This window comes from Staurois parvus, unplaced genomic scaffold (assembly GCF_062004578.1).
Source record: "Staurois parvus isolate SC_StPar_1 unplaced genomic scaffold, SC_StPar_1.0 ptg000277l, whole genome shotgun sequence".
Lineage (NCBI taxonomy): Eukaryota > Metazoa > Chordata > Amphibia > Anura > Ranidae > Staurois > Staurois parvus.
In genome coordinates, this window is record NW_028318073.1 from 480,454 (window position 1) to 507,258 (window position 26,805).

General features: G+C 41.5%; 1 protein-coding gene across 1 annotated transcript; it reads left to right on the forward strand.

Moving 5' to 3' along the window:
- RDH13 (retinol dehydrogenase 13) lies at positions 1 to 26,205 on the forward strand. The gene is made up of 7 exons (XM_089681756.1): positions 1 to 174; positions 7,486 to 7,604; positions 19,920 to 20,075; positions 21,101 to 21,205; positions 22,445 to 22,657; positions 23,737 to 23,838; positions 25,865 to 26,205. Exons 1-7 carry the CDS (start codon positions 110 to 112, stop codon positions 26,089 to 26,091), a joined length of 987 nt encoding a protein of 328 aa, XP_089537882.1. The 5' UTR covers positions 1 to 109; the 3' UTR covers positions 26,092 to 26,205.
- Positions 26,206 to 26,805: the final 600 nt, after the last annotated feature.

Below are 26,805 nucleotides of genomic sequence, written 5' to 3' on the forward strand. Positions count from 1 at the left end.
TGTCGTGCAGAGACTTGTCAGTGACCTCTGTGTGTGCTGTCTGCTGTGTGCTGAGGGCTGTCTGCTGTGTGCTGCTTCTATGAACTTCATCTCTGTTTATTAGCAGATCATGAATAAGTACGTAGTAGGAGCTTCCATGGTCGGAACGTTTATAGGAGGATCGGTCCTTCTAAAGTAAGTGTAGCTTTCATAGGTTGTCATATGCATGTTATCCACCAATAACACAGCATTTGTTACAGAACATGTGTGTTACTGAACTTGTACATTCATTTACCCTAGGGTTCTGCACATTTGCTTAGGCACACCAGCCCATTCATTAAAATGGGCTGCTGTGTCTGCATATCCCATAGAAAAGAAAAGTTTCTTGCTTCATTCTAAAAATGCAGTCGCAGTGAATCCTCATGGTCCGCATGTGCTTTCCCTACAGGTCCCACACCCGCAAAAGTGCAAACCTACTGTATTTTTTGCTCCATAAGACGCACCTAGGTTTTAGAGGAGGAAATCAAGAAAAAAAACATTCTGAGCCGATGGACTGCGGACACAGTACAGGAGATGACCAGGGACTGCGGACACAGTACAGGAGATGACCAGAGACTGCGGACAGAGTACAGGAGATGACCAGAGACTGCGGACACAGTACAGGGGATGACCAGAGACTGCGGACACAGTACAGGGGATGACCAGAGACTGCGGACACAGTACAGGGGATGACCAGAGACTGCGGACACAGTACAGGGGATGACCAGAGACTGCGGACACAGTACAGGGGATGACCAGAGACTGCGGACACAGTACAGGAGATGACCAGAGACTGCGGACACAGTACAGGGGATGACCAGAGACTGCGGACACAGTACAGGGGATGACCAGAGACTGCGGACACAGTACAGGGGATGACCAGAGACTGCGGACACAGTACAGGGGATGACCAGAGACTGCGGACACAGTACAGGGGATGACCAGAGACTGCGGACACAGTACAGGGGATGACCAGAGACTGCGGACACAGTACAGGGGATGACCAGAGACTGCGGACACAGTACAGGGGATGACCAGAGACTGCGGACACAGTACAGGGGATGACCAGAGACTGCGGACACAGTACAGGGGATGACCAGAGACTGCGGACACAGTACAGGGGATGACCAGAGACTGCGGACACAGTACAGGGGGTGACCAGAGACTGCGGACACAGTACAGGGGGTGACCAGAGACTGCGGACACAGTTCAGGGGGTGACCAGAGACTGCGGACACAGTACAGGGGGTGACCAGAGACTGCGGACACAGTACAGGGGGTGACCAGAGACTGCGGACACAGTACAGGGGGTGACCAGAGACTGCGGACACAGTTCAGGGGGTGACCAGAGACTGCGGACACAGTACAGGGGGTGACCAGAGACTGCGGACACAGTACAGGAGATGACCAGAGACTGCGGACACAGTACAGGAGGTGACCAGAGACTGCGGACACAGTACAGGAGATGACCAGAGATTGCGGACACAGTACAGGAGATGACCAGAGATTGCGGACACAGTACAGGAGATGACCAGAGACAGCAGACCTTTGGGGAGCGGAAGGGCCGTATTTGAAAGGTACCCGCTCCCACTTCTGCAGAAGTTGTCCTCCCCCCTGTCTTCTGGGACACATGACAGGTCCCAGAAGACTGCTGAACCATTCACAAAGTGCAGTGCTTCTTGCACATGCTCTGTGGGCACCCAGCTGTGAAGCCGAAAGCTGTCACTGCCGAGTGCCCACACTAAAGATGCCGGCGCCAGGGAGAGAAGATGGTGAGGAACGGGTAGGACCAAGGAGCAGGTTCTGCTGCACAGAACAGCCGAGTGGCCGGCCCGGTATTCTAACACGGTGGCAGCAGGAATACCGGGTCGGCAGCCTCATATTTGCTCCATAAGACACTCGGACGTTTTACCCCATTTTGTTTTGGGGGGGGGAGTGCGTCTTATGGAGCAAAAAATACGGTCAGTGCCCATTCATATGTATGTGGATTGGATGTGGTTTGAACTTCCATCCAATCCGCATGAGATATGAAAAGACATTGCTTCCTATGGTGCCTGTTTAATATGTCCGGTGCTCTGCCGGTGTGGATTCAGTACGGTTTTAGGTGCCCGTTCACATATGCGGTTTGAACCACATCCAGTCTGCATGACGTGAAAAAACATTGCTTCCTATGGCGCCTGTTCAATATGTCCAGTGCAATGGCAGTGCGGATTCAGTGCAGTTTTAGGTGCCCGTTCACATACATGCAGTTAGAACCGCATCCAATCTGAATGACATGTAAAAAAACATTGCTTCCTATGGCACCTGTTCAATATGTCCAGTGCACTGGCGCTGCGGATTCAGTGCGGTTTTAGGTGCCCGTTCACATATATGCGGTTTGAACTGTATCCAATCTGCATGACATGTAAAAAATCATTGCTTCCTATGGCGCCTGTTCAATATGTCTGGTGCACTGGCGCTGCGGATTCAGTGCGGTTTTAGGTGCCCGTTCACATATATGCGGTTTGAACTGTATCCAATCTGCATGACATGGGAAAAAACATTGCTTCCTATGGTGCCTGTTCGCATATGTCCGGTGCACTGGCGGTGCGGATTCAGTGTGGTTTTAGAAGCCCATTCACATATATGCGATTTGAACCACATCCAATCTGCATGACATGTAAAAAAACGTTACTTCCTATGGTGCCTGTTCAATATGTCCGGTGCATTGGCAGTGCGGATTCAGTGCTGTTTTAGGTGCCCGTTACAGTACATGTGGTTTGAACCGCATCCAATCTGCATGACATGTAAAAAAACATTACTTCCTATGGCGCCTGTTCACATATGTCTAGTGCACTGGCGGTGCGGTTTTAAAAAGAGTTATGTCTGAGCAGTGCGGTCCAGTTCAGGTGCAGATTACAGGCTATTGAATTCTATGGGAACCGTTTCTAAACCACATATGTGTGAACAAGATAAGATCCTGAGCTAATCCTGTCCTGAACCTGATGTAAACCTATGAACAACTACTGTATCAATTAGCTGTAAAACCTGAGCTGCAATCCGCACCGCACATGTGTGAGACCCCATTCACACTTGAGCGGTTTTTTCAGCTCGAAGCTCAAAAATGCTCAACAAGTAAAATCTCATTATTTCCAATGGCTCCTCTTTACACTTGAGCGTTCTGTTGCCTGTTGCAAAATGCCTGTCGCTCAAAAAAATACTTGCACTACCTTTCAAGCATATCTGAGCGTTTTGTCCCAATAGACTTAAATGGAAAAAGTCTGAACAGTGGAATGAGCGTTTTTTTCTAGGCATTTTAAGTTCAAATAGCAGCTGTTTCTATTTCTATTGGCCACAAAAAAAACGCCTGTAACATTTGCCAATATGCTTAAAAAAAAGTTCAAAGACGCCTGAAAAAGAAACCGCTTGAAAAACGCTCAGTTCAGTGTTAATGGAGCCTGAATTAGCTCTCAGTTCACACTAGCAGTCTACAGGCTGGTTGCAGGTCCAGGAATCGCACCTGTACCTGCAGCCACATCGCACTGCTCTTACAGGACACACAAAGCTGCCATTTATTCCGAATGGCACCTATGCATCTCAGCCCGCAGTGCGTTTAAGGGTACCGCGTGGAAATTGCATGGTCAAAAACACCATGCAGTTTCCATGTGGCTGCGTTTTTTAAAAAAAAGGAGCATGTACCTTTTTTTTTCAGCAGGATACGCGGGCACAGAAACACATTCAAATGATTGAGCTGCCCAAACAACTGCGGGCCGTGTGACCCTAAGGCAGTGTTTCTCAATTCCAGTCCTCATGGACCCCCAACAGGTCATGTTTTCAGGATTTCCATTATTTTGCACAGGTGATTTGATCAGTTTCACTGCCTTAGTAATTACCACAGCTGTTTCATCTGAGGGAAATCCTGAAAACATGACCTGTTGGGGGTCCATGAGGACTGGAGTTGAGAAACACTGCCCTAAGGTAACTGCAATTTGATGTGTTTTTTGGTTTATAGCGCAAATGGCAAAAAAACGCAGAGGTGATTAAATACCACCAAATGAAAGCTCTATTTGTGGGAAAAAAAGACATAAATTTCATTTGGGTGCAGTGTTGCCTGACTGCGCAATTGTCAGCTAAAGTAACACAGCGCCGTATTGCAAAAATTGGCCTGGTCAGGAAGGGGGAGGGGGGGGGGGTAAATCTTCTGGTGGGCAAGTTGTTAACACATGTTTAGATGTGTTCAGAAACGTCAAATGTTTTTTTTTTCTTCAAAACTCTGCTGCTCCTAGACGCACTGGCAGTGTTTTTTTCTTGCCTCTAAACGTTTGTGTGTGCATGGACACATAGGCTAAGATACAGGGGAAAGAAACCACCAGACACCCCTAGATGCAGCTGTAAATATGTCCAGTGTGCATGTGGCCTTACACTGACCAGGGGGAAAAAACAGTTCAGATGCCTCATGAGGTATTTACACATATTAAAAGCAATTGCAAAAGTAAATGTGAGTATTTCTCTATCAGCTTCAATTCCAAATTCAGCATTGTTAGAAATCCTTTCAAATTGTTTTACATTTGCATGTCATAAAAAAACATTGCTCTTGTTTAACCGCTAGCCTACAGGGCACTTATACCCCCTTCCTGCCCAGGCCAATTTCCAGCTTTCAGCGCTGTCGCATTTTGAGTGACAATTGCACGGTCAAACACTGTACCCATATGAAATTTTTAGCATTTTTTTTGTGACAGAGCCTTCTTTTGGTGGTATTTAATCACCTCTGGGTTTTTTATTTTTTCTTAAACAAACCAAAAACCACAGAAAATTTTGAAAAAAAAAGTTTTTTCTTAGTTTTTGTTATAAAATTTTGTAAATAAGTGATTTTTATCCTTCACTGATGTGCGCTAATGAGGCTGCACTGATGGGCACTGATAGGCTGCACTGATGGACACTGATAGGTGGCACTGATGAGGAGGCATTGACAGGCATCACTGGTGGGCACTGAAAGGCAGCACTGATACATAGCACTGATATATGGCACTGTTAGGCGGCACTGACTGGCACTGATAGGCAGCACTGATTGGCATTGATAGGTGGCACTGACTGGCACTGATGGGTGACACTGAAAGGCAGCTCAGATGGGCACTGATGTGGCATCGATGTGCACTGGTAGGCACTGATATGTGGCACTGATAGGCACTGACATAAGGCACTGATGCACACTGATAGGTGGCACTGCTGGGGCTACACTGATCATCAGGGCACACTGATCATCAGTGCCCTGATGATCAGTGTACATGTCCCCTCCGTGGAAAGCTGATTACCGGCTCTCCTCTCGAGCTGTCAATGTGACAGCTCGAGAGGAGAGAAATGCTGATAACCGGCATTTCCCTGTTTACATGTGATCAGCTGTGATTGGACACAGCTGATCACATGACCGAGCCGACATCTTCGGCTCTTTCCGTGATCGGTGATCCGTTGTGTCCGAGGGACACAGCGCACCGCCGATCACCGCGCTGCGCGCTCCCTGAGCCGCGCATGCGCAGTGAGAATGGGAGGACGTCATATGACATCCTCCCAGAACGAGAGAACCACCTTGCACCCGTCATATTACTATATGGCGGGTGGGAGGTGGTTAAATCCCTTTACAGATAGCAACTAGAGCTGGCATGCTACATTCTAAGGCTCCTTTCACTCAGGCGTTCCATATGTCTTTTTTCATTTGTCCGTTTACGGATGAAAAACGGACCCCCATGTATTTCTATGGACTAGCGAATGTAAACGGATGAGCATCTTTTTACATCCGTTAATGTCCGCATCCGTTAACATCCATTTTTTTTAAATAGAAGAAACCACTATTTTTCTTCCGCCAAAAAAAACAAATCGGATGTCAACGGATGTAAACGGACCAAAAGCAGATGTAAATGGATGTAAGCAGATAAAAAAAATGGATGTAAACGGATGAAAAGCGGATGTAAACGGATGTAAAAACAGATGTAAACGGATGAATGACGGATGTAAACCAATGAAAACGGATGTAAAACCGGATGAAAGACGGATGTCAATGGATGTAAACCAATGTAAATGGATGAAAAACGGATGTAAACCAATGAAAAAATGGATGAAAGACGGATGTAAACGGATGAAAAAACGGATGTAAACTCATCCGTTTTTTCTTTGAAACGTGACTGAACTGAACAAAAAAACGGAACGCCCGTGTGAAAGTACCCTTACACATCCCCTTCTCTTTTTTTCAGTGATATTGCCTGTTCAATTTTTTTGCCTATAAGGTATAGTGCACAAGAGGAGATTGGACTGAGTGCAAAAATCCAAACTCCAATTGCTATTCTCTTAGTAGAACAACTCGGGTACTGGAGATCCTGGGGCAATCTGAAAAGAATCTGAGGATTTTAGCAGGCTCTTGAAGTGCATGTTTATGGAGCTTGGCACATTGAGTTGGGAGTGGAACTGCATCTAAAAAAAGGTCAATAGTGGAGATTTACTAAAATTGGAGTGCTCAGAATTTGGTGCAGCTGTGCATGGAAGCCAGTGAGCTTCTAACTTCAGCCAATTTAGTTAAGCTTTGATAATAACACCCCGGTCACATCGGCTGCGACTTGGCATGTGATTTTCATGCCATGCGACTTGCAAATCTTATGCCAAGTCGCACCCTATTGTCCGTAATTACAGCGGTCAAATCAGTGCGGTTCCGACTTGGTTGGAGCCACATTGATTTCTAAAGTAGTACATGCACTACTTTTGATGCGATTTGCATAGACATCTGTGTCAGATGTCTTGCAAAATCGCACCTGAAATCGGCATCTCACCCGACTTTGAAATCATGCGACGTCACTGTTAGTCGCATGATTTCAAAGTAGGGCTTGATGTCACCGGGGGGTAAGTCCTCATGCACACTGGATGTTTTCACAGCTGCTGTTTTTGATGTTTTTTTCTACAGCCAGTAAACTCCCCAGCATGTTATCCTACGTGTCCATGCACACAGACTGTAATCAATGTTTTTTGGCTAGAAAAAAACCCAGGACTAATGGGTATCTAGAGGAGGCTTTTAGCTGTAAAAATGCTCTAACGCTGAAAAACGTGGGAAACCGGCATTTTTGGACATTTTTATAAGCAAAAAAAATTATATTTTGGTATAAAAAAGCAGCTAAACGCTAATGCAAAAACGCTAAAAACTGCTGAAAGACTCAAGTTTTTTAACATGACTTTACACAGCTAGCGTTACCAGCATTATTAAAATATCCAGTGTGCATAAAGCATTAAAACCAGGAAGCTGATTTCTATGCAGAGCTGCACCAGATTTTGCATCTTCAGTTTTAGTATCTCCCCCAATATCTGATGCATTTTTTGGGGATCACATAATTCTGTCGTCTTCAGAGCTTTGAAGCAGATGTGTGCTGCCTATTAATTCATGAATAACAGATTAACATCAGTACATAATGGTATTCCATTAAAAAAGTTTATTTTTTTTCTATTTGTCTAGGGATTATGTTGGTGGTGGACAATGTCCAAGCAAAGCAAATATAGTTGGAAAGACAGTAATAGTTACTGGAGCTAACACTGGCATTGGTAAAGAAACTGCTATGGAACTTGCAAAAAGAGGTAAGATTTTTCGTGGCTGCCTCAAGTAACGGTACAAAAGGCAGCACTAATATATGAGGCTTTTAAATTTGGAGATATTCAAAAAGTTTGCATAAGGAAAATGCTATTTTGCAGATTCCTCCTCATACCTTACACCAGCAGTTCTCAACAACTGGGCCGTGGCCTCCATGCTGATTCACACTTATGCGATTGAAGCTCAAGTTTCACAGTTAATTGACACAGTAGTTGTTCAGTGGTTCAGGTCAGGTTTAGGACAGGTTCAGGTCAGGATATGCGGCTTAGAAATGGTTCCCATAGAAGCCAGTAGCCTGTAATCCGCACCTTAACTGGATTGCACTGTTTATAAATCGGACATGACTCTTTTTCAGTCTGCATTGAATCCGTACTACCAATGCACCAGACATATGTGAACAGGCACCATAGGAAGCAATGTTATTTCACATGTCATTTAAAAAGATAAATATATCAAGCGTATATTCACAGCACAAAAGAAAAATATATGAATATCAATAACCTAACAACTAAATAAGAGAATAGTGAACACCTCACATAAATAAATGAATAAGATGTATATAAATATATATAAACCTATCTCTTCAGGGAAGCCTAGCCTGCCTTCAGCTAATAACAGAATCTTCTATTCCTCCTACCAGTCCATCTCCCACAGTTATTACCTTTTGAACCATTAGCCCCTCCCTCTTAGATTGTAAGCTCCAAGGAGCAGGGCCCTCCTAACCCTCTTGTATTGAACTGTATCGTTGCTGTATTGTCTCCCTTTATATTGTAAAGCGCTGAGCAAACTGTTGGCGCTATATAAATCCTGTATTATAATAATAAATGCTGCTGCCTTAAATAGTGAGTATAACCTAATTTCCCCATGAATATTTATAATGACAAGTGAAAGCAGCGCAAAAGAAAAAATATTATATATAACACAGTGACAAAAAATCGATAAACAAAGAAATATTATAGTGAAAGCAAATATATATGTATATGTTAAACAAATCAACAAAATAATTCCAATTCCAAATCAACAACATAAATTCCAATTAATCAAATGCACAAATACTTCAAAATAAGTCCACCAAAAGAAAATTAAAAATTGTGATAAAGTACAAAAGTCCTTCTAATCGGCTGAATTCACCATGTGAGCGAATGACAATAATTGATTGAATAAAGTGCAAGAATAACTTAGAATACGACCTGATGTCCACACCTAGCAAGAGAGGGCAGAAGAGGAACTTTGCTGGGTGTGGACATCACGTTGTATTCCACGGAGGAAAGTGCAGACACTCCATCAGTGGTCTTACCAATATTTGGTGTGCTTTCCTGTTTGAGACAAAATGCAAATCTGAGCAACTATATTGCGTATTATCACCTAGCCGTTTGGAGGATGTCCCTCCACTTAATCAGTCTCTAATTGATGAAGGGCTAGCCGATTGATGATATTTATAACGTCTGACACTCACGATAGATGGGCTACGATATCTGGTGAGTGCCACTGCATGGGGGGTGATACTTGAGTGAAGTTATTCTTGCACTTTATTCAATCAATTATTGTGATGCGCTTACATAGTGATTTCAGCGGATTAGAAGGACTTTTGCACTTTATCACAGTTTGTAATTTTCTTTTGGTGGACTTATTTTGAAGTATTTGTGCATTTGATGCATTGGAATTTTATTTTACTGATTTGTTTCACATAGTCATTTATTTGCTGTCAGTATAATATTTCTTTATTTCACATGTCATGCGGATTGGATGTGGTTCAAACCGCATCCAATCCACATATATGTGAACCAGCACTTCCCACTCCCAGTCCTCCAGCCAGCTGCTGATCCCCTAACCTCCCATAGTCCCATATGGAAGAAAAATATACTTGAACTAGAAAAGCTACAATTTCTGGGGAAATTGTGTGAAGTGTTCTTGCCTCCACCAGTAGTCTACAATGTCAATGGGCGGGTTGAGTTGCAAACAAATGGTCATATTGTGAAAACTATCAGGACTATGGCTTAGCTGTGGACATTTTTAGTGGCAGCAGGGATAGCTGAACGTTTTGATATAAGATTTGTATAGGTGGGCTTGAAAATGATGGAGTGGTGGCAGTTTAGAAATCATGTCCTGATTTTTCAGCTCACACTCTAGCTTTTTTCAGCTCCCACTCTAGTTTTGAACATTCTGCCATTCATTCCTATGGGACCAATTGCACCACAAAAACGCCGATATTTCGTGAACCATTCAGTTCCACAAAGTAATAGCACACCAATCGGGAACAATCTGCACGTTTCGGTATATTACTGTCTATGTAGTGTAAAAACTGTGGGAGGAGTTAGGGTGGTAAATTTGGCTATAATAATAAGAATATATATGTGAGATAACAGTAAGTGGTCTTGCCATGCAAGAGCACTTAAATATATTTTAAACATAGTCTCCCAAATATATTGCCATATATTTGAAATGCTACAATTTTGGCCATATTCAATATATTTCAAAATATATTTCAATAAATCTCTCTCTCTCTCTCTCTCTCTCTCTACCTCTCTCTACCTCTCTCTCTCTCTCTCTCTCTCTCTCTCTCTCTCTCTCTCTCTCTCTCTCTCTCTCTCTCTCTCTCTCTCGTTTTATTACAAAATATATGACAAATATTTTTTAAAATACATTTCAAATATACTGTATGTCTTTAAAAATACAAATCTACATTTTTGGAATGCATTTACAAATATATGTAAAAATATATGTTAAAATTACTTTTTTATATGTTAAAAAAAATGCTAAAGAATATATTTTAAAAAAATCTTTCTACGCAAATTTAGGCCAAAATGTATTCTGCTACATGTCTTTGGTGAAAATAACCCAAATCAATGTCTATTATTTAGTTGGTAGGAAAGTTAAAGAGTTCACAAACTATGGTATATATATAAAAATTGATAAATCCTGATGTACAGTACTGATGGCTGATCTCATTTCTTGAGGCCCAAAAATGCTAGGACAGTACAAATACCCCCAAAATGACAGCTTTTCAGAAAGTAGTCTGATGTTTTTATTAAGAGGCATGTTGAGTTTTTAAAGTTGTCATTTTTTTTCATAATTTTGTGGAATATGAAGAAATTAAAAAAACATTTTCACAATTTTTATTTTTTTTTACATACTGTCACCAATGCAGTACAGTGTCATCATATAACTGGTGTGCCAGTGATCAGAGACACTGACTGGTGACAGTTGTGATCAGCAAAATGTTATATCCGAAATGAAGAAAAGCGCATTTTTTATAAAAAAAATTTTTGTTTGTAGTGCAAGAAATAATTAACCCAGTGGTGATTAAATATCACCAAAAGAAATCTCTATTTGTGTGAAAAAATGATACAGATTTCATATGGGTACAGAATTGCATAACAGCGCAACTGTAATTTAAAGTGCATCGCCACTGAAAGTTGAAAATTGGCCTGGGCAGGAAGGGGGTAAAAGTGCCTGGTAGGCAAATGGTGTAAAAAAAAAAAAAAGTTTTACTTGTCAGGTTGCTTTAATTTACATCATCTGCAGGTGAATGAACAGAATGATACAAATGTAACAATATGTTACACTGCATCTTTTTGTAGTCTAAGCACTAAAAAATCAGAAATCCATCATTTGGACCATTCATTTAATTTTTTGTCTATGTAATGGGAACAAATAGAAAATCATTTTTGATCTTTCAGAGCCAAAAAAATTAAATAAATACAAATCAAAGGAACAGGTTGGAAAAGTGCTGCTCAACAAATTATAAATTGAAAGGTTAACGTGTTTTTTGCCCGTTAAAAAATCGAACTGTTTTTACTGCGCATGACAAATAATATGAACTGATTCATTTACACGGGTATGGACATTTTTGAAAACTACTTGTCCAAGGACTAATACGAGTCCCAATCTACTTGTCCCTCATGACAATCTACTTGTCTTGATAAAAAATGGAAAATATGAAGGGTTCATGTTTTTTATTAATCAGAGGTGATTTTAGGAATGTCTGGGTCTTTTAAAAATGAAAGGGGCTTTATGACGACTTAAACTTGTAATGTTTTTTTTTTTGCTACAAAATTCTTTAGAACTCCCAAACATTTTTTTTTAAAGCATAGACCCAAGAAAATAAATTGGTGGCTTTTTCAATTGTTTATGTTGCACGGTATTTGACAGTTTTTCAAACAATTTTTGTGGAGAAAATATACACTTTTTTTAATTTTAATGCAAAAAACACAACATATAACCCAATTTTTTAGTAGCATATAAAAGATGATGTTACGCCAAGTAAATAGATACCAAACATGTCATGCTTTAAACTTGGACACTCCCGTACAACGGGAACAAACTGTGTCAATTTTACTATCCATAGGCGACACTTTGAAGCCTTTACAGGTTACCACTGTAGATTTATACAGGAGGTGTGATGCTAGAATTACTGCCCATGATTTGATGTTCATGGTGATACCAATGGGCAGTGACAAGCAGGGGCGGACTGACCATTAGCGCACTCGGCACTGCCCGAGGGACCAGGGTCAGTATGGGGCCCCATGAAATGCCCCTGGTACCTTTTTATAGGCTTTTTTGGGTGTGCTTTGAGTGTGGGCAAGTCATAGGGGCCCCATGATTCCCTATTGCCTGGGGACCCCATGAGTTGTCAGTCCTCCCCTGGTGACAAGTACTCATTATGAAGAGATCTGGGGTCAATAAGACCCCAGATCTCTCCTCTGCCCTTAAAAGCAGTTGATCACACCAAGATGGTCGATTGGGTGCCCGAATTGGACAGGCTCTGTCTCCCCTCCCAGTGGATGGGTCTCAGACGGTACAAGACTGCAGATAACAATAACTGAATAACACAAATCATCCAAACAACCATCATTCCCATAACCGCCATGCAAAGGCGAGTCAATGGATTGACGGTGACCTGAGCAAGTCCACCTGAATCCTCAAAGATATCCTCAGAGATATTTGTTCAGCCTACTTTTTAAGTTGTTCAGAGTACTCTTACCCACAGTCACCTTCTGGGTGTAATTATCCAGGACAGGACCAAACAAATGTTCCACATACCTCTTGCAGGGCAATTCTACTGACCAACACTTAAGCCATAAGATTCTGCGCATGTGTAAGGACAAGACCCCCAGTCCAGAAAGTCCTTCAAGGTGCCCACTCGGAAATTAACAATATATGATAAATTCTGCAGGTTTCTGTTCATTTTGTACCTCCTGCATCCCTCATCATGGTGACAAGCCCAGACCTTAAAGTGTTACTAAACCCACAACAGTAAATTCAGTCTGTATATGCAGTAAAGCATGCTTGTTATACTCACCGTGGAACCTAAGGGGTTAATCCTCCACATTGTGTAAAAAGGATGTTTGATCCTGTCTTCTCTGATCCTCCCCTTCTTCTACTGTCCCCAATCCATCTGCTGACAGAACAGAGCCTTGGGGGGCAAGCTGCACATGCTCAGTTTGGTGTGTGTTGCCACAGAGGTTTTTTTTTACTTGGGAGAGTGCATGTGATCAGCTCAGGGCTGTCTAGACAGAGGGTCAGGGGTTATGTAGCCTCATAGGAAAATCAAGGGAGAATGAACACTCCTCCTACAGGCCTTAACCAATACTCTGCTGAAAACTGATAGAAGTCACAAGACTGCTCTAACTGCTGATGAGAAGTTATTTAGCAGTTTATATTTACTAAAATAATTGTATTTCCACATTCTGTGTACTGTGGGAGACCTGATATAGTGAATGCAGGGGCCCTGGGTTTATTAACACTTTAACCCTTTGGCACATGCTTTAACTTGCCAACTGTAATGCTTCCCCCACCAAAGCAAATGACGCTTTAAATAAAGCCTCCAGAGGTTTGCCTGAGGCATTTTTAAAAACTGGGACCTCTTCCACTGGGCACGTGAGGGTCTTAATGAGATCAGCAACTAGCAGATCCACTGAAGGCGTACGCCATTTTCTAGTGATCTCACTTTCCATGAAATATTGTAGACCAAACCTATTTGGCAGAATTAGCACTTTGTCAGGGTGAGCCCAGTCCGCGTACAATGCATGCTTTTAAATTATAATGTACAGGAAAAGATTGAGGATGTTGTAGTGGATGCGGTGATCCAAATCCTTTAGCTTTTGGATTAGAGTACTCAGAAAGCGAAAACTTCAATTGATCCAGACAAATCCTGTGAGAACTCACTAAGACCTTCCAGGTCTGAGATAAACCCTGACCCTGGGGTTCTTCAGAAGTAGGTTCCACAGATGAGGATTGTTCAGTGTCCTCTTTTAGCATAATATTCTTATCTTCCTCCGCCTTCTCCACTGGTTCCTCCTCCCTTTACTAGAGAGGGGGAAAGCTTCTGTTTGCAACAAGGGCAGTCCAAACCAGCAAGTGTTCTAGAAAGCTGTTACAGTACTCCAGCAATAGCAGATGAGAATTTCTCCCTTTTCGCAAAGTAACTGGAGGAAGGTGCCCTGGAGGTAGCAGTTACATAGTTAAATAGTTAGTCTGGCTGAAAAAAAGACAAAAGTCCATCCAGTTCAATCATAAAAAAAAGAGTTATAATCCTACACCCACAGTTGAACCAGAGGAAGGCAAAAAACCCAGCAAAGCATGATGCAATTTGCTCCTGCAGGGGGAAATTTTTTTTTTTCCTGATCCCCCAAGAGGCAATCGGTTATTCCCTGGATCAACGTTACCTATAAATAGTAACCAGTTATATTCTGTGTATCCAAGAAAGAATCCAGGCCTTTTAAAGCAATCCACTGAGCTGGCCAGAACCAACTCTTGAGGGAGTCTATTCCACATTTTCATAGCTCTTACTGTGAAGAAACCGTTCCGTGTTTGGAGATTACATTTCTTTTCCTCCAGACATAAAGAGTGCCCCCTTGTCCTCTGTGATGACCTCAGGGTGAATAACTACACCGAGTTCACTATATGAACCACTGATCATATCCCCCCTTAATCTCCTCTTCTCAAGAGAGAATAAATTCAGTTCCTCTAATCTTTCTTCATAGCTGAGCTCCTCCATGCCTCTTATCAGTTTGGTTGCCCTTCTCTGTACTTTCTCCAGTTCCCCAATGTTCTTTTTGTGAATTGCTGCCCAAAACTAAACTGCATATTCCAGATGAGGCTTTACTAATGATTTATACAGGGGTAATATGATATCTCTCTCTGGAGTCTATATCTCTTAATACAAGAGAGGATTTTGCTCGCTTTAGAAACCGCAGCTTGGCATTGCATGCCATTATTAAGCTTATGATCTACCAGAACCCCCAGATCCTTCTCCACCATTGATTCCCCCAGTTGTACTCCCCCTAGTATGTATGATGCATGCATATTCTTAGCCCCCAAGTGCATAACCTTACATTTATCAACATGAAACCTCATTTGCCACATAGTTGCCCATCCTGTAAGGACGTTATTCCACTGCACAGCTTGGTGTCATCTGCAAAGACTGAAATGGTATTTTTAATCCCAGACCCTATATCGTTTATAAATCTATTAAAAAGTAAGGGTCCCAACACTGAACCTTGGGGTACACCACTGACAACCCTAGACCATTCAGAGTATGAATCATTAACCACTGCTCGCTGAATATGATCTTTTAGCCAGTTTTCTATCTATAAACATACAGATTTTTCCAAGCCTGTAGACTTCACATTAAACTGTCTGTTGCATAAAACATTTTTTTCCAGCAAGAATTCATCTATGTGGTCTTTTATTAAACTTTCCAGTATCTTCCCAACTATAGAAGTTAAACTAACAGATCTTTAATTACTTGGTAAAGATTTTGACCCCTTTTTAAATATTGGCACCACATTGGCCTTACGCCAATCCAGTGATACTTTGCCAGTCTCTAAAGAGTCCCTAAAAATTAGAAACAATGGCTTTGAAATGACAGAGCTCAATTCTTTTAGCACCCGTGGGTGTATGCTATCCGGTCCAGGTGCTTTATTCACCTTTTATTCTGATCAAATATTTTTGGATCATATCAATTGTGAGCCAATGTGGATCATCTGGAGCTGTGTCCATAACATGCCTATCATGGACAAGAGCTCCCCCATGCTCCTCTGTATACACAGCTGAACAAGGTATATAATAAATTTGCCTTCTCTTTGTCCCCAGTCACCTACTCTAGATTATTTTGTAAAGGGCCTACATGCTTGGACCAGACCTTTTTATTATTAATATACAGAGGGGCAAAAAAGTATTTAGTCAGCCACCAATTGTGTAAGTTCTCCCACTTAAAAAAATGAGAGAGGCCTGTAATTGGCATCATAGGTAGACCTCAACTATGAGAGACAAAATGAGAAAAAAAAATCCAGACAATCACATTGGCTGATTTGGAAAGAATTTGTTTGCAAATTATGGTGGAAAATAAGTATTTGGTCACCTACAAACAAGCAAGATTTCTGGCTCTCACAGACCTGTACCTTCTTCTTTAAGAGGCTCCTCTGTCCTGCACTCATTACCTGTATCAATGGCACCTGTTTGAACTTATCAGTATAAAAGACACCTGTCTACAACCTCAAACAGTCACACTCCAAACTCCACTATGGTGAAGACCAAAGAGCTGTTGAAGGACACCAGAAACAAAATTGTAGACCTGCACCAGGCTGGGTAGACTGAATCTGCAATAGGCAAGCAGCTTGGTGTGAACAAATCAACTGTGGGAGCAATAATTAGAAAATGGAAGACATACAAGACCACTGATAATCTCCCTCGATCTGGGACTCCATGCAAGATCTCACCCCGTGGGGTCAAAATGATCACAAGAATGGTGAGCAAAAATCCCAGGACCACACGGGGGGACCTAGTGAATGACCTGCAGAGAGCTGGGACAAACGTAACAAAGGCTACCATCAGTAACACACTACGCCGCCAGGGACCCAGATCCTGCAGTACCAGACGTGTCCCCCTGCTTAAGCCAGTACATGTCCGGGCCCGTCTGAAGTTTGCTAGAGAGCATTTGGATGATCCAGAAGAGGATTGGGAGAATGTCATATGGTCAGATGAAACCAAAATAGAATTGTTTGGTAGAAACACAACTCGTCGTGTTTGGAGGAGAGAGAATGCTGAGTTGCATCCAAAGAACACCATACCTACTGTGAAGCATGGGGGTGGCAACATCATGCTTTGGGGCTGTTTCTCCGCAAAGGGACCAGGACGACTGATCCATGTACAGGACAGAATGAATGGGGCCATGTATCGTGAGATTTTGAGTGCAAACCTCCTTCCATCAGCAAGGGCATTGAAGATGAAACGTGGCTGGGTCTTCCAACATGACAATGATCCCAAACATACCGCCTGGGCAACGAAGGAGTGGCTTCGTAAGAAGCATTTCAAGGTCCTGGAGTGGCCTAGCCAGTCTCCAGATCTCAACCCCATAGAAAACCTTTGGAGGGAGTTGAAAGTCCGTGTTGCCCAGCGACAGCCCCAAAACATCACTGCTCTAGAGGAGATCTGCATGGAGGAATGGGCCAACATACCAGGAACAGTGTGTGATAACCTTGTGAAGACTTACAGGAAACGTTTGACCTCTGTCATTGCCAACAAAGGATATATAACAAAGTATTGAGATGAACTTTTGATATTGACCAAATACTTATTTTCCACCGTAATTTGCAAATAAATTCTTTCCAAATCAGCCAATGTGATTGTCTGGATTTTTTTTCTCATTTTGTCTCTCATAGTTGAGGTCTACCTATGATGCCAATTACAGGCCTTTCTCATCTTTTTAAGTGGGAGAACTTGCACAATTGGTGGCTGACTAAATACTTTTTTGCCCCACTGTATTTGAAGAATTGTTTGGGCTTGGTCCTGCTATCTTTTGCAATCTGTCATTCGTTTATAATTTTTGCAGCCTTTATTTCCTTTTTGCATATTTTGTTATATTCTTTGTAATGTTTAAACAATGATAGCTTTCCTCCATTTTTATATTTAATAAAAGCTCTTTTCTTATTATTTATATCTTTTTTTTAACTTTGGCCTTAAGCCACATAGGTGTTATTTTTAGCCCTTTAAACTTGTTGCCCATGGGAATATATTTTGCACTGATTCCAGATAGATGGAGGGAGTCAAAGCTGCATTATACATACTGACTTCCAGGGGAAGGCTGCATGAGGGGCTGTGCCCGGGTTCATCCCTACCTAAAAAAGGTATTTCGGAGCCATCACCCCCTACCTACCCTCCTCTCTGCCATTGAGGAGACATGGCCTGCTGAATGTGTATATAGTGACCCTGGCTGTAAACCATGGTCCAAGTCAGGTGAGAAGTCACTGAGTCAATAAGCACCAATCTGCTTGTTACCCCATGAGGTTTCCTCCTAATCTACCTGTGCCTCCCACCTCTTCAGAGGAAAGATTCTGTGGCCTCTCAATACTGGATTGATTGGTAATCCCAGGAGGAATGTTCTGCTGCAAACTGTAGCCCTGAGAGCCATTGGTCTGCTTTGACCTGTAGACCACCCAGGCACCACTCCTGCTGCCCCAGGGCCTGTACTTCCTGTGTAAAAGTGAATGCAAGCATTGGAGAAAACCCAGAGCCTCCCTGCCACTGCCCCTAAGGCTTGGGAAATTATTATGTGTACAAGTAATACACAGAATAAAAATAAATAGTAAATCTAAATAGTTCAGGGAGCCACTTTTTCTGTCCTATCTTGGGGAAGGGATGTATCACTATAAGAGGGTACCAGCAAGGGCTTCTCTAGAGCACTCACAAGTCCATGCCAAAGATTTCCCCCCTCCACACCCAAAAATCCATTATTCATACATAACCATGACCAGTACCGCAAGGGCCATTCAGGGGCTCAACTGCAGAGCTGGGGATAACGACCCTGGACCTGTATGGCACCCTATCGGTTCGCAGGGTGCTGAGAACGGGGTCCAGGTACCATTTCTCTGAGCATAGAACAGCTGTAGGAAATTGATCTGCAAAAAACTAGTCTCCTAATCCTAGATGGAAGCTACATTATCGTGCAGACACTGCACCAACATAACCATGACATGTGACACTAGCAAAAAAAAACTGAACCTTGCCCAATGGAAAGGGGTTATGCCTGGGAGGGGGCTTCCAATCTTTTTGCCAGTGTCTAATCACCTGAATGTGGCAGCACAACCCTGTTGTAAGGGAGATGAAGCTACCCTGTTGTCCTGGGATGTACAATAAAGAAATATTTACTGTATACCCAGAAATGGATTTGTACCTGAATGGGAAAGTGACATTTAGATGAATTTGATTGGGATGTGGTAAGATTCCATCTGAAGGCTTGTTTAGACTAGATGCAGTCGAACACAATTCTAAATGCAGTACAAATATGCATATGCAAGGAAATAAATGTATTTCAATGAGCCAATTTCACTCCATTAAAGCGGAGTTCCAGCTGAAAAAAAAAAAAAAAAACTGTAGCTGCTGACTTTTAACATACAGACACTTACCTTTCCCTCAGTCCAGCGGTGTCCTCACTACAGCTGGTTTCCCTGGCTGTCTTCTCTCCCTGGTGCTGGCATCTTCAGTGTGGGCCCCCGGCTGTGACAGCTTGCGGCTTCACAGCCGGGTGCCCACTGCGCATGCGTGAGAAGCTCTGCGCTTTGTGGATGGCCGCGTAGTCTTCTGGGATCAGTCACGTGTCCCAGAAGACTACATGGAGAGAGGGGGGAGACAACTTCCACTTCCGATCGTCTCGGCGATTGCAGTGGGAGCGGAGGGGGTACCTGTCAAATAAGGGGACCCACTCACCAAAAGTGCCAATCCTTAATGGGGAGCGGGGGACAAAGGCTTAAAGCGGAATGTCCTTTTTGGGTGGGGCTCCGCTTTAAGGTGTGTTAAAAAAAAGTAACAAAAAAAACAGACTGCTGTGCTTTTCACACATGAAGGCACTGCAAATGCATATAAATGAAACTCTGTAAAAAAAAACATTAACACCTAAAACACACACTGCAAAAGCTTTACAAATGCATGAAAACGGGCATGCAAAAGTGCACACTGAAGCGGGGACTGCGGTGTAAACGAGTCCTAATGAAAGCACAGTTTTAGAGAGACATGCACACATGTCCATAGAATTGTCAAAATACTGAAATTTTGCACCTTGTTGAGCTGCTCACCACTGAATATTATATGTGTGCATGCTTAGAAGTGTATTTTTTACATGAATGCACAGAGAACACTTGTAATTACACAGTTTTAGAGACATTTACACATGTCTGTAAGTTTTTGTCAAAATACTGGTAGTTTATGCACCTTGTTGAGCTGCTCACCTTTATTGAATACTATATGTGTGCATGCTTAGAAATCAAAAGGTATATTTTATGTTTTTTGTCATTAATGTATAGGTGGCAGAATAATTATGGCATGTAGAGATATGGACAAGTGTGAAAATGCTGCAAGAGAAATTCGTGGCAAGACCCTGAATCATAATGTGTTTGCTAAACATTTGGACTTGGCATCAACAAAGTCGATCAAAGAATTTGCAAAGGACATACTAAGAGGTAATATGTTGTAATGTATGCTCTTTGCAGACCAAAGAATACATAATGTATATACAGGAGGCATTCAAAGGGCAATACTATGAAAAACAAACACAACAATAGACAGAACTATGACAAAAAAAAACAACACAATGTAAAATAGACTATTAATAATGGTGCACCAATTTCACAAGTAAGTCTGAATAAATCCTATAAGAATCTCAGCTGGTCAGCTTGAGATGTCCATGTGACAACAGTCTACACTAAAAGGTGGTATTACTCAAACATTTAGTTTTTTCTTGATGTAAGAAGAAACACATTTTTGGATAGTTATTACTGTTACTCTCCTGACCAATTGGTTTCTAGTGTCCCTGATTAGCGCCATAGCAGTCATATCATCCCTAATCATCGCCACCTGATCCTTTGCTCGTATACTGACCCTATATGTTGATCATGTCTCTGACTATGTCTGAACTGACCCATCTACACATTTGACTGACTATGTTCCTGCAAGACATCAATCTCAGCCATCCTCTGTGGAAAACTGCATCCCTGAAATAAAAGGAACTCTCTTCTTATTCCTTTCTTTAGCCTCCTGTACTTCTTGGCCAGTGAACATGGTATTACAGAGACAGCCACATACCAGTAGGCTAGGCTTGCTTGACTTTAACAGAGACTGCTATAGGTGGCGATACACTGAACTATATTTCCTGACCACTTGTATTGAGGTGGCTATTACAGTAGATTAGTTTTGATATATTTTGCTATAGAGAATAGTGGAGACACAACACTGACCAGCTACTATTATTCACCCTGTCTCTGAGCATCAAGAGACTGGCACTGAAAATGAATGCATCAGCTATAAGTCTGACCATCATGCTGGTAACAGAACCAAATGTTTATTTTTTAAAGAGAAGTGATTTCATTCTGTTATAATACCTGGAACTGGCATGCACACATGTTTGCATTTATATAATTTTCTGTAAGCTAATCTTTGTAAAGATGATATTTTTGTGCAATCTCTTCTTCTTTTTTCTTTTCTTTAGAGGTGGAACACATAGACATTCTCATTAATAATGCTGCAGTAATGAGATGCCCTCTCTGGAAGACAGAAGATGGGTTTGAAATGCAGTTTGGCGTCAACCATTTGGGTAAAGTTTTTGAAATTTTTACGTTACATTGATTTGATATGATTTATATGTGCTTTGACTCTACCATGAAACACTGTGATGTACCAGCTTACAAAACAGTTTTGCTAACCTTAAAAGGAATCAGTCATTAAGACTTTTCTAATTCAAGGAAAACACCTAGTCACACTCACGCCAAAGAGATGCTTTGTTTCTGTGAAGGAATTATGCATCTTCTGAGCTGGACAATGACAGCCTCCATCAGATTTGTAGTTTGATATTACATCCCTTTTATTATTCAGTGTGCATTTTCAAGGTTTTGCTAATATTTTAATTGTATCTCTTATGTAATATTATGTAATATTGATTACATACCTTTGCTACTTAGAGAAGTAGTAAACTCCAATTTTAAAATTGTACCTATAGGTAAGCATATAATAATTCTTACCTGTAAGTTCTGTGAATATCCACTAAACTTGTGCCTTTTACTAGTTGCGCAGTGTACTCTGCATTCAGGGCATGCTGGGCGAGCCCCAGAATGCAGAGAGCACCGCACCGCAATTGTGACTCCTGTGCACAATCACAGGAGTGACATCATCGCGGCCTGACCACTCAAATGCCAGAGAGTGTGAACCTGGAAGGAAGACTGTGTAAGTATGAAAGTGCTGGGAGTGGTGACAGTGCAGCGCTGGCAGGCAAGTCTGCCCAAATGTGCTAATATATATATTGGGCCCTTTAAAAAAAATAAAAATACTGAGCTTACTACCACTTTAAGGACCTGTATGGTCCTCCTGAAACAGTCAAGTTTTATAATTCATGGGTGATGGCTAAATATGATTTTATAATGTGAAACAACAGTAATGCATATTCAGAATGGCAAAACTGAGCTATGAGGTATTCATAAACCCAATCACTAAATTAATTGCAGGGGTAATTTACAGTATTTTTAAATTCATAGCTTCCATCACCCCCTTCCTGCCTACAATATGTTCATCAAGGTTCCACAGCATGATGTCCATGCCAGGAATTAAAAAAAGGCACTTTATGATACACAATGCTTTAGCAAATGAAATGTTCACGTAAGGTTTACATCTAAACTTTAGACATAAAAGGCATTACATGTAAAAAAAATGGCAGTAAAGAAAACTGTATTCTCCAACCTCATTAGAGTAGCCTTTATACATTAGCGATCTATTTTATATTGACATCGTTACCCAAAAACAATTACTGACTCATATGACCTTATTGTCACCACTTTTATAGGTCATTTCCTTCTGACTAACCTGCTGCTTGATAAGATGAAGAATTCTGGTCAGTCCCGCATCATCAATGTTTCGTCCTTAGCACACATAGTAGGGGATATCGACCTTGAGGATTTAAACTGGGAGAAGAAGAAATATGACACAAAAGCAGCTTATTGCCAAAGCAAGCTGGCTAATATTATATTTACAAATGAACTGGCAAAAAGGCTACAAGGTGAGTCAGTCATAAAAAAAATCACCTTATTCATGAAGTTTTGAAATCATCAAAACATACCTCTTCTTAGAGGGATTCAATTTACGCCTAATTCACAAGGGTACTGACAATGAATGGGCCATGTGTTTATGCAGTTTGGGCCACCAGGTCCCATTTAGGTCTGTGGGGATGCAGCAGCTGCACATACACAGCTGCTCCTGCCAATTTCACAGACATGTGGATGAACAGCCCTAAGTACAGACTGTGTGCATTTGGAGCTTCTCACCATGGCAAACCTGGATGAGTATCTGTGCATGCAGCCGCTGCATCCCTATAGACGTAAAATGAGCTGTCTGCACACAACATCAAGTGGCTCAAGCCGCATAAACACATGGCCCATTCACAGACTACAGGTGTCAGCGCCCATGTGATTGAGGCCCTAAACTCCATGTTTATTGAGAAAAAAAAAAGTTGCAGGCCATTGTACTTCCTCAAACAAACTGCCAAGTGGGACTATTGGCCAGGTGGCAGTCTACATGCTATTATGCCATAATCAGATCAAATATAAAAAGGAAACCCCTATCCACACCCCCAAGTGTACAATATCAATCTCAGTTGTCCTGTGCAGCTGCTTGGATTTTAAGCAAAGACTGTTCACATGACCTAAGCCTTTTTGTATGTCCAGGGGTGGGGCTTTGCACTCCTCCCAGTGCAAAGCCCCACCCCTGTAATTCAATATTCAATTCCTAGAGCGTTACAATGTTTAAAAATGTGTTCAATTTTATGAAACCAAATTGGTTTCGATATTAAACACTCTTAAAAGGATCATAATATGTGTACTATTACTCCATGAAGTGCAATGTTTATCTGCACTTTAGATTGGGGAAGCATTGAGTAAATTGCACTTTATGGAGTAATAATACACATAACTTGTAAACAAGTGTTTAATTTTGAGTGCTGTAGCATTCTGGTTTCATTATTGATTGGCTTTTTTAATTTAGTAATCTGGGGAAGGCAGCTATTAGTAGTGTTGTTCAATGTTATGCTTATTAAGGATGTATATTTAAAAAAGTAAATTTCCATTTTGTTTTTTTTCATAGGAACAGGGGTGACTGCTAACTCTCTGCATCCAGGTGTTGCAGACACAGAACTCGGCAGACATACAGGGATGCACAAGTCTGCATTTTCTAGTACAGTCCTGGGTGAGATAAACATTTCCTCTGAAACACTTGTGTTCATCCCAATAAATTAAAGCTGCCCATACACCCATAAAACTGCGTGGATGAACGAATCTCCCACTGTGGCTATTGTATTCTGAAAGCTGGCACTAGCAGATGTTGGAATACCTGAACAGTGCCTGCATCGGAATGAATGCAGCTGCTGTTTAGCCAGCAGTTTTCTGCCAATCTCCTTTGATTTTTCTTGTACCAAAAAAACTTTATTGATACATCAATAACAGACATACAAGTGTGTAGGCTCGTAGGCAGCAAAAAAGACAGTATCCATAAAGTGAGATAAAGACTTGGACCCTCACATGGGTCCCCGTAGTGACAGCAATATGTCAAAATAACAATTATTTCAATATGATAAATTCGCTCATAACTCTGAAGCCTAAGCCTCAACATGTATATTGCCTTGACAAGCGTACGACCCTCAATGTGTGTATGCTATATAAAAAGAAAAGGTCACATTCTAGGAATGCTGATGAGGTATAGGACCATAAAAATAAGGCCAGGCTGTGCCAAGTAAAAAAGCAACCTTCAATGTCAGAAACAGGAAAAAAGGTCCTCCCAAGAGCAGGGGAAAAAGAGAAAAAAAAGTGGGGGAGTGATTAAGGTAAAAAAGAAGGGAGTAGGAAGGTCATGCCAGGGGTCCGGCTGGCTCTTTAAAAGGTGGGACATCCGGGCAGTGAATGTAGATAGCGGCTGGTAATTGAACCAGGGCTGCCTAATATATAGGGCTGCTTTTATATAGATATACCTATCATGTTTGTCCTCCAGTACCAGCGTCAGCTTTTCGTTAATGAAAATGCCCTGGGTTCTAGGCTTAACTTTATCAAAGTGGAGAACCTAGTTATTTTCAGGCATATGCTATAGTTTGTCTTGTTGCCATAAAAAAAGAACTTAATTTATGTCTGAGATCTGCAAAGGAATATCCTTTAACGGTCTCTCAAGGAGCGCTTTGCTAAGATTCTTCCTCAGAATGATATGCATGACTGAGTAAATATTATATATGCTAAATAGAAGTACAAAAAAATCCACAAACCAGTTAGCGCACTTTAGCATTCCGCTTCAGATGGCAATTAAATGGTACCAGCAAACTTCAAATATAGGCCAGTTAACATGTAACGAGGTATTTATGCGGGATCCTCGTTAATATGATCAGAAAGATTTATTCAACAATAAAAACAGCACACTTGCATCTAAGGTACTTGACATCCAGCCTGAGAGTGGGTGAGAACAACACAGAATTGCCAGTGAGCATAGGCAGTGGTGTTATCCTAATAACACCACTGCCGATACTCACTGACAAGGATCCCATGCTGCTCTCTTTTTATAGTTTTGATGTTATATACTCTAGTCCACCAGACAGGACCACCAATATGGTACATTTTTCCTGTATACTTGCACTTGCAAAAACAGAGAGGATTATATCCCAGAACATATTTAGCTATGCGCGCTGGGGTGAAGTACCAGCGAGTGAGAACTTCATAGGAGATCTCTAATGCCTGAATGTTCTGGGAGCACTTCGAGGTGGCCTGCCAAATATGTGTCCAGTCCTGTGATAAGGGTGCCCACAAGTCTTGGGCTCACTGAGCACAGTACAGGGGCAGCGGCTCCGCTAGGTGATTGCGAATGGACCTATAAATCATGGATAGAGTACCCTTAGTAGTTGCATGAAAGTTACATGCTGACTAAAAGTCAGAGTTTTTGGAGAATCAGTGTTTCTCACCAAAGGTTCAATAAATGTAGTAGCTGAAGATATCGAAAGGTTTCCATAGAGGGGATATGGTGATCTACTTTGATTTTTCTCATGTCAAGTGGAGTGGTGATGACAGGACCACTCATTCAACGAATTTCATTCGGTTTATTGGGAACCAACCAAAATTTGCTCAGTGTATGGCCAGCTTGAGCCAGATTTTGCCATCTGCACTGTTACTACATAGCTACACTAAACTTAGTAAATAACTGGTAGTTATTAGTGCTAATAAAGTATTTATTGTTGCAGGTCCCCTATTTTGGTTTTTGATAAAAACACCAAGACAGGCAGCACAGTCCAGCATCTACCTTGCTATAGCTGAAGATCTCCAAGGCACATCTGGAAAATATTTCAATGCACTAAAAGAAAAAGAGCCTGCTCCACAAGCTTTGAATGAGGAGATTGCAAAGAAACTTTGGGAAGAAAGTGCTAAACTTGTACATCTTGATGAAGCATTACAAGAATGTAAAGTGTAGTCAGAAAATGATAAAAATTACACTTGAGAATTATTTTCAGTGATAGGTCTGTGTAAATAATTAAGTGCTTTACTATTTTATACTAAAATAAATAAAACTTAATATATATATATATATATTTGAGGTATTACATTTTGGTATCCCTATGTAACAACGCTTTATTTTCCCAACGTGTACACATCACATATCTGATAATAAGGGAAGGAGAAAAAGTTGGAGCTTTTATGGTGCTTAATTCCTCACAGTATAGGGAGAAGGCTGTAGGACAGCTCCAAGATTCCACCACTTATCAGACCTTGGAAATTGCTCCATGATATTCTGTTTGAGCCTGAATGCACTATAGAAAGAAAACAGGGTACCAAGGTTGGTCAATTCAGAACATTGCTTATTATAAAACTAGGGAATGTCCCATGAAGACTGAGATCGAGCTCTGCAGTCACTTTTGCAGCAGTTTTCTTCTTTCAGGTCGAACGAGAAGTATGTTGGATTTTTAAATTGTGCACCAGGGTGTCTCTTAGTTTGAACCAACATTGGAGTGTCAATTTGTTTTTTAAGTAGCGTTGTGTTTTGTAGCACATATTTTCCAATGGATTTGTGTCACACACCATACCATATGTACTTTTCCAGTAGATCGCATGGATAAAGGGTTACATATTCTTTGTGTCTGCACGCATGAGGATTTGTAACCCCTCCCCTCACAACTGGGTGTGGGAA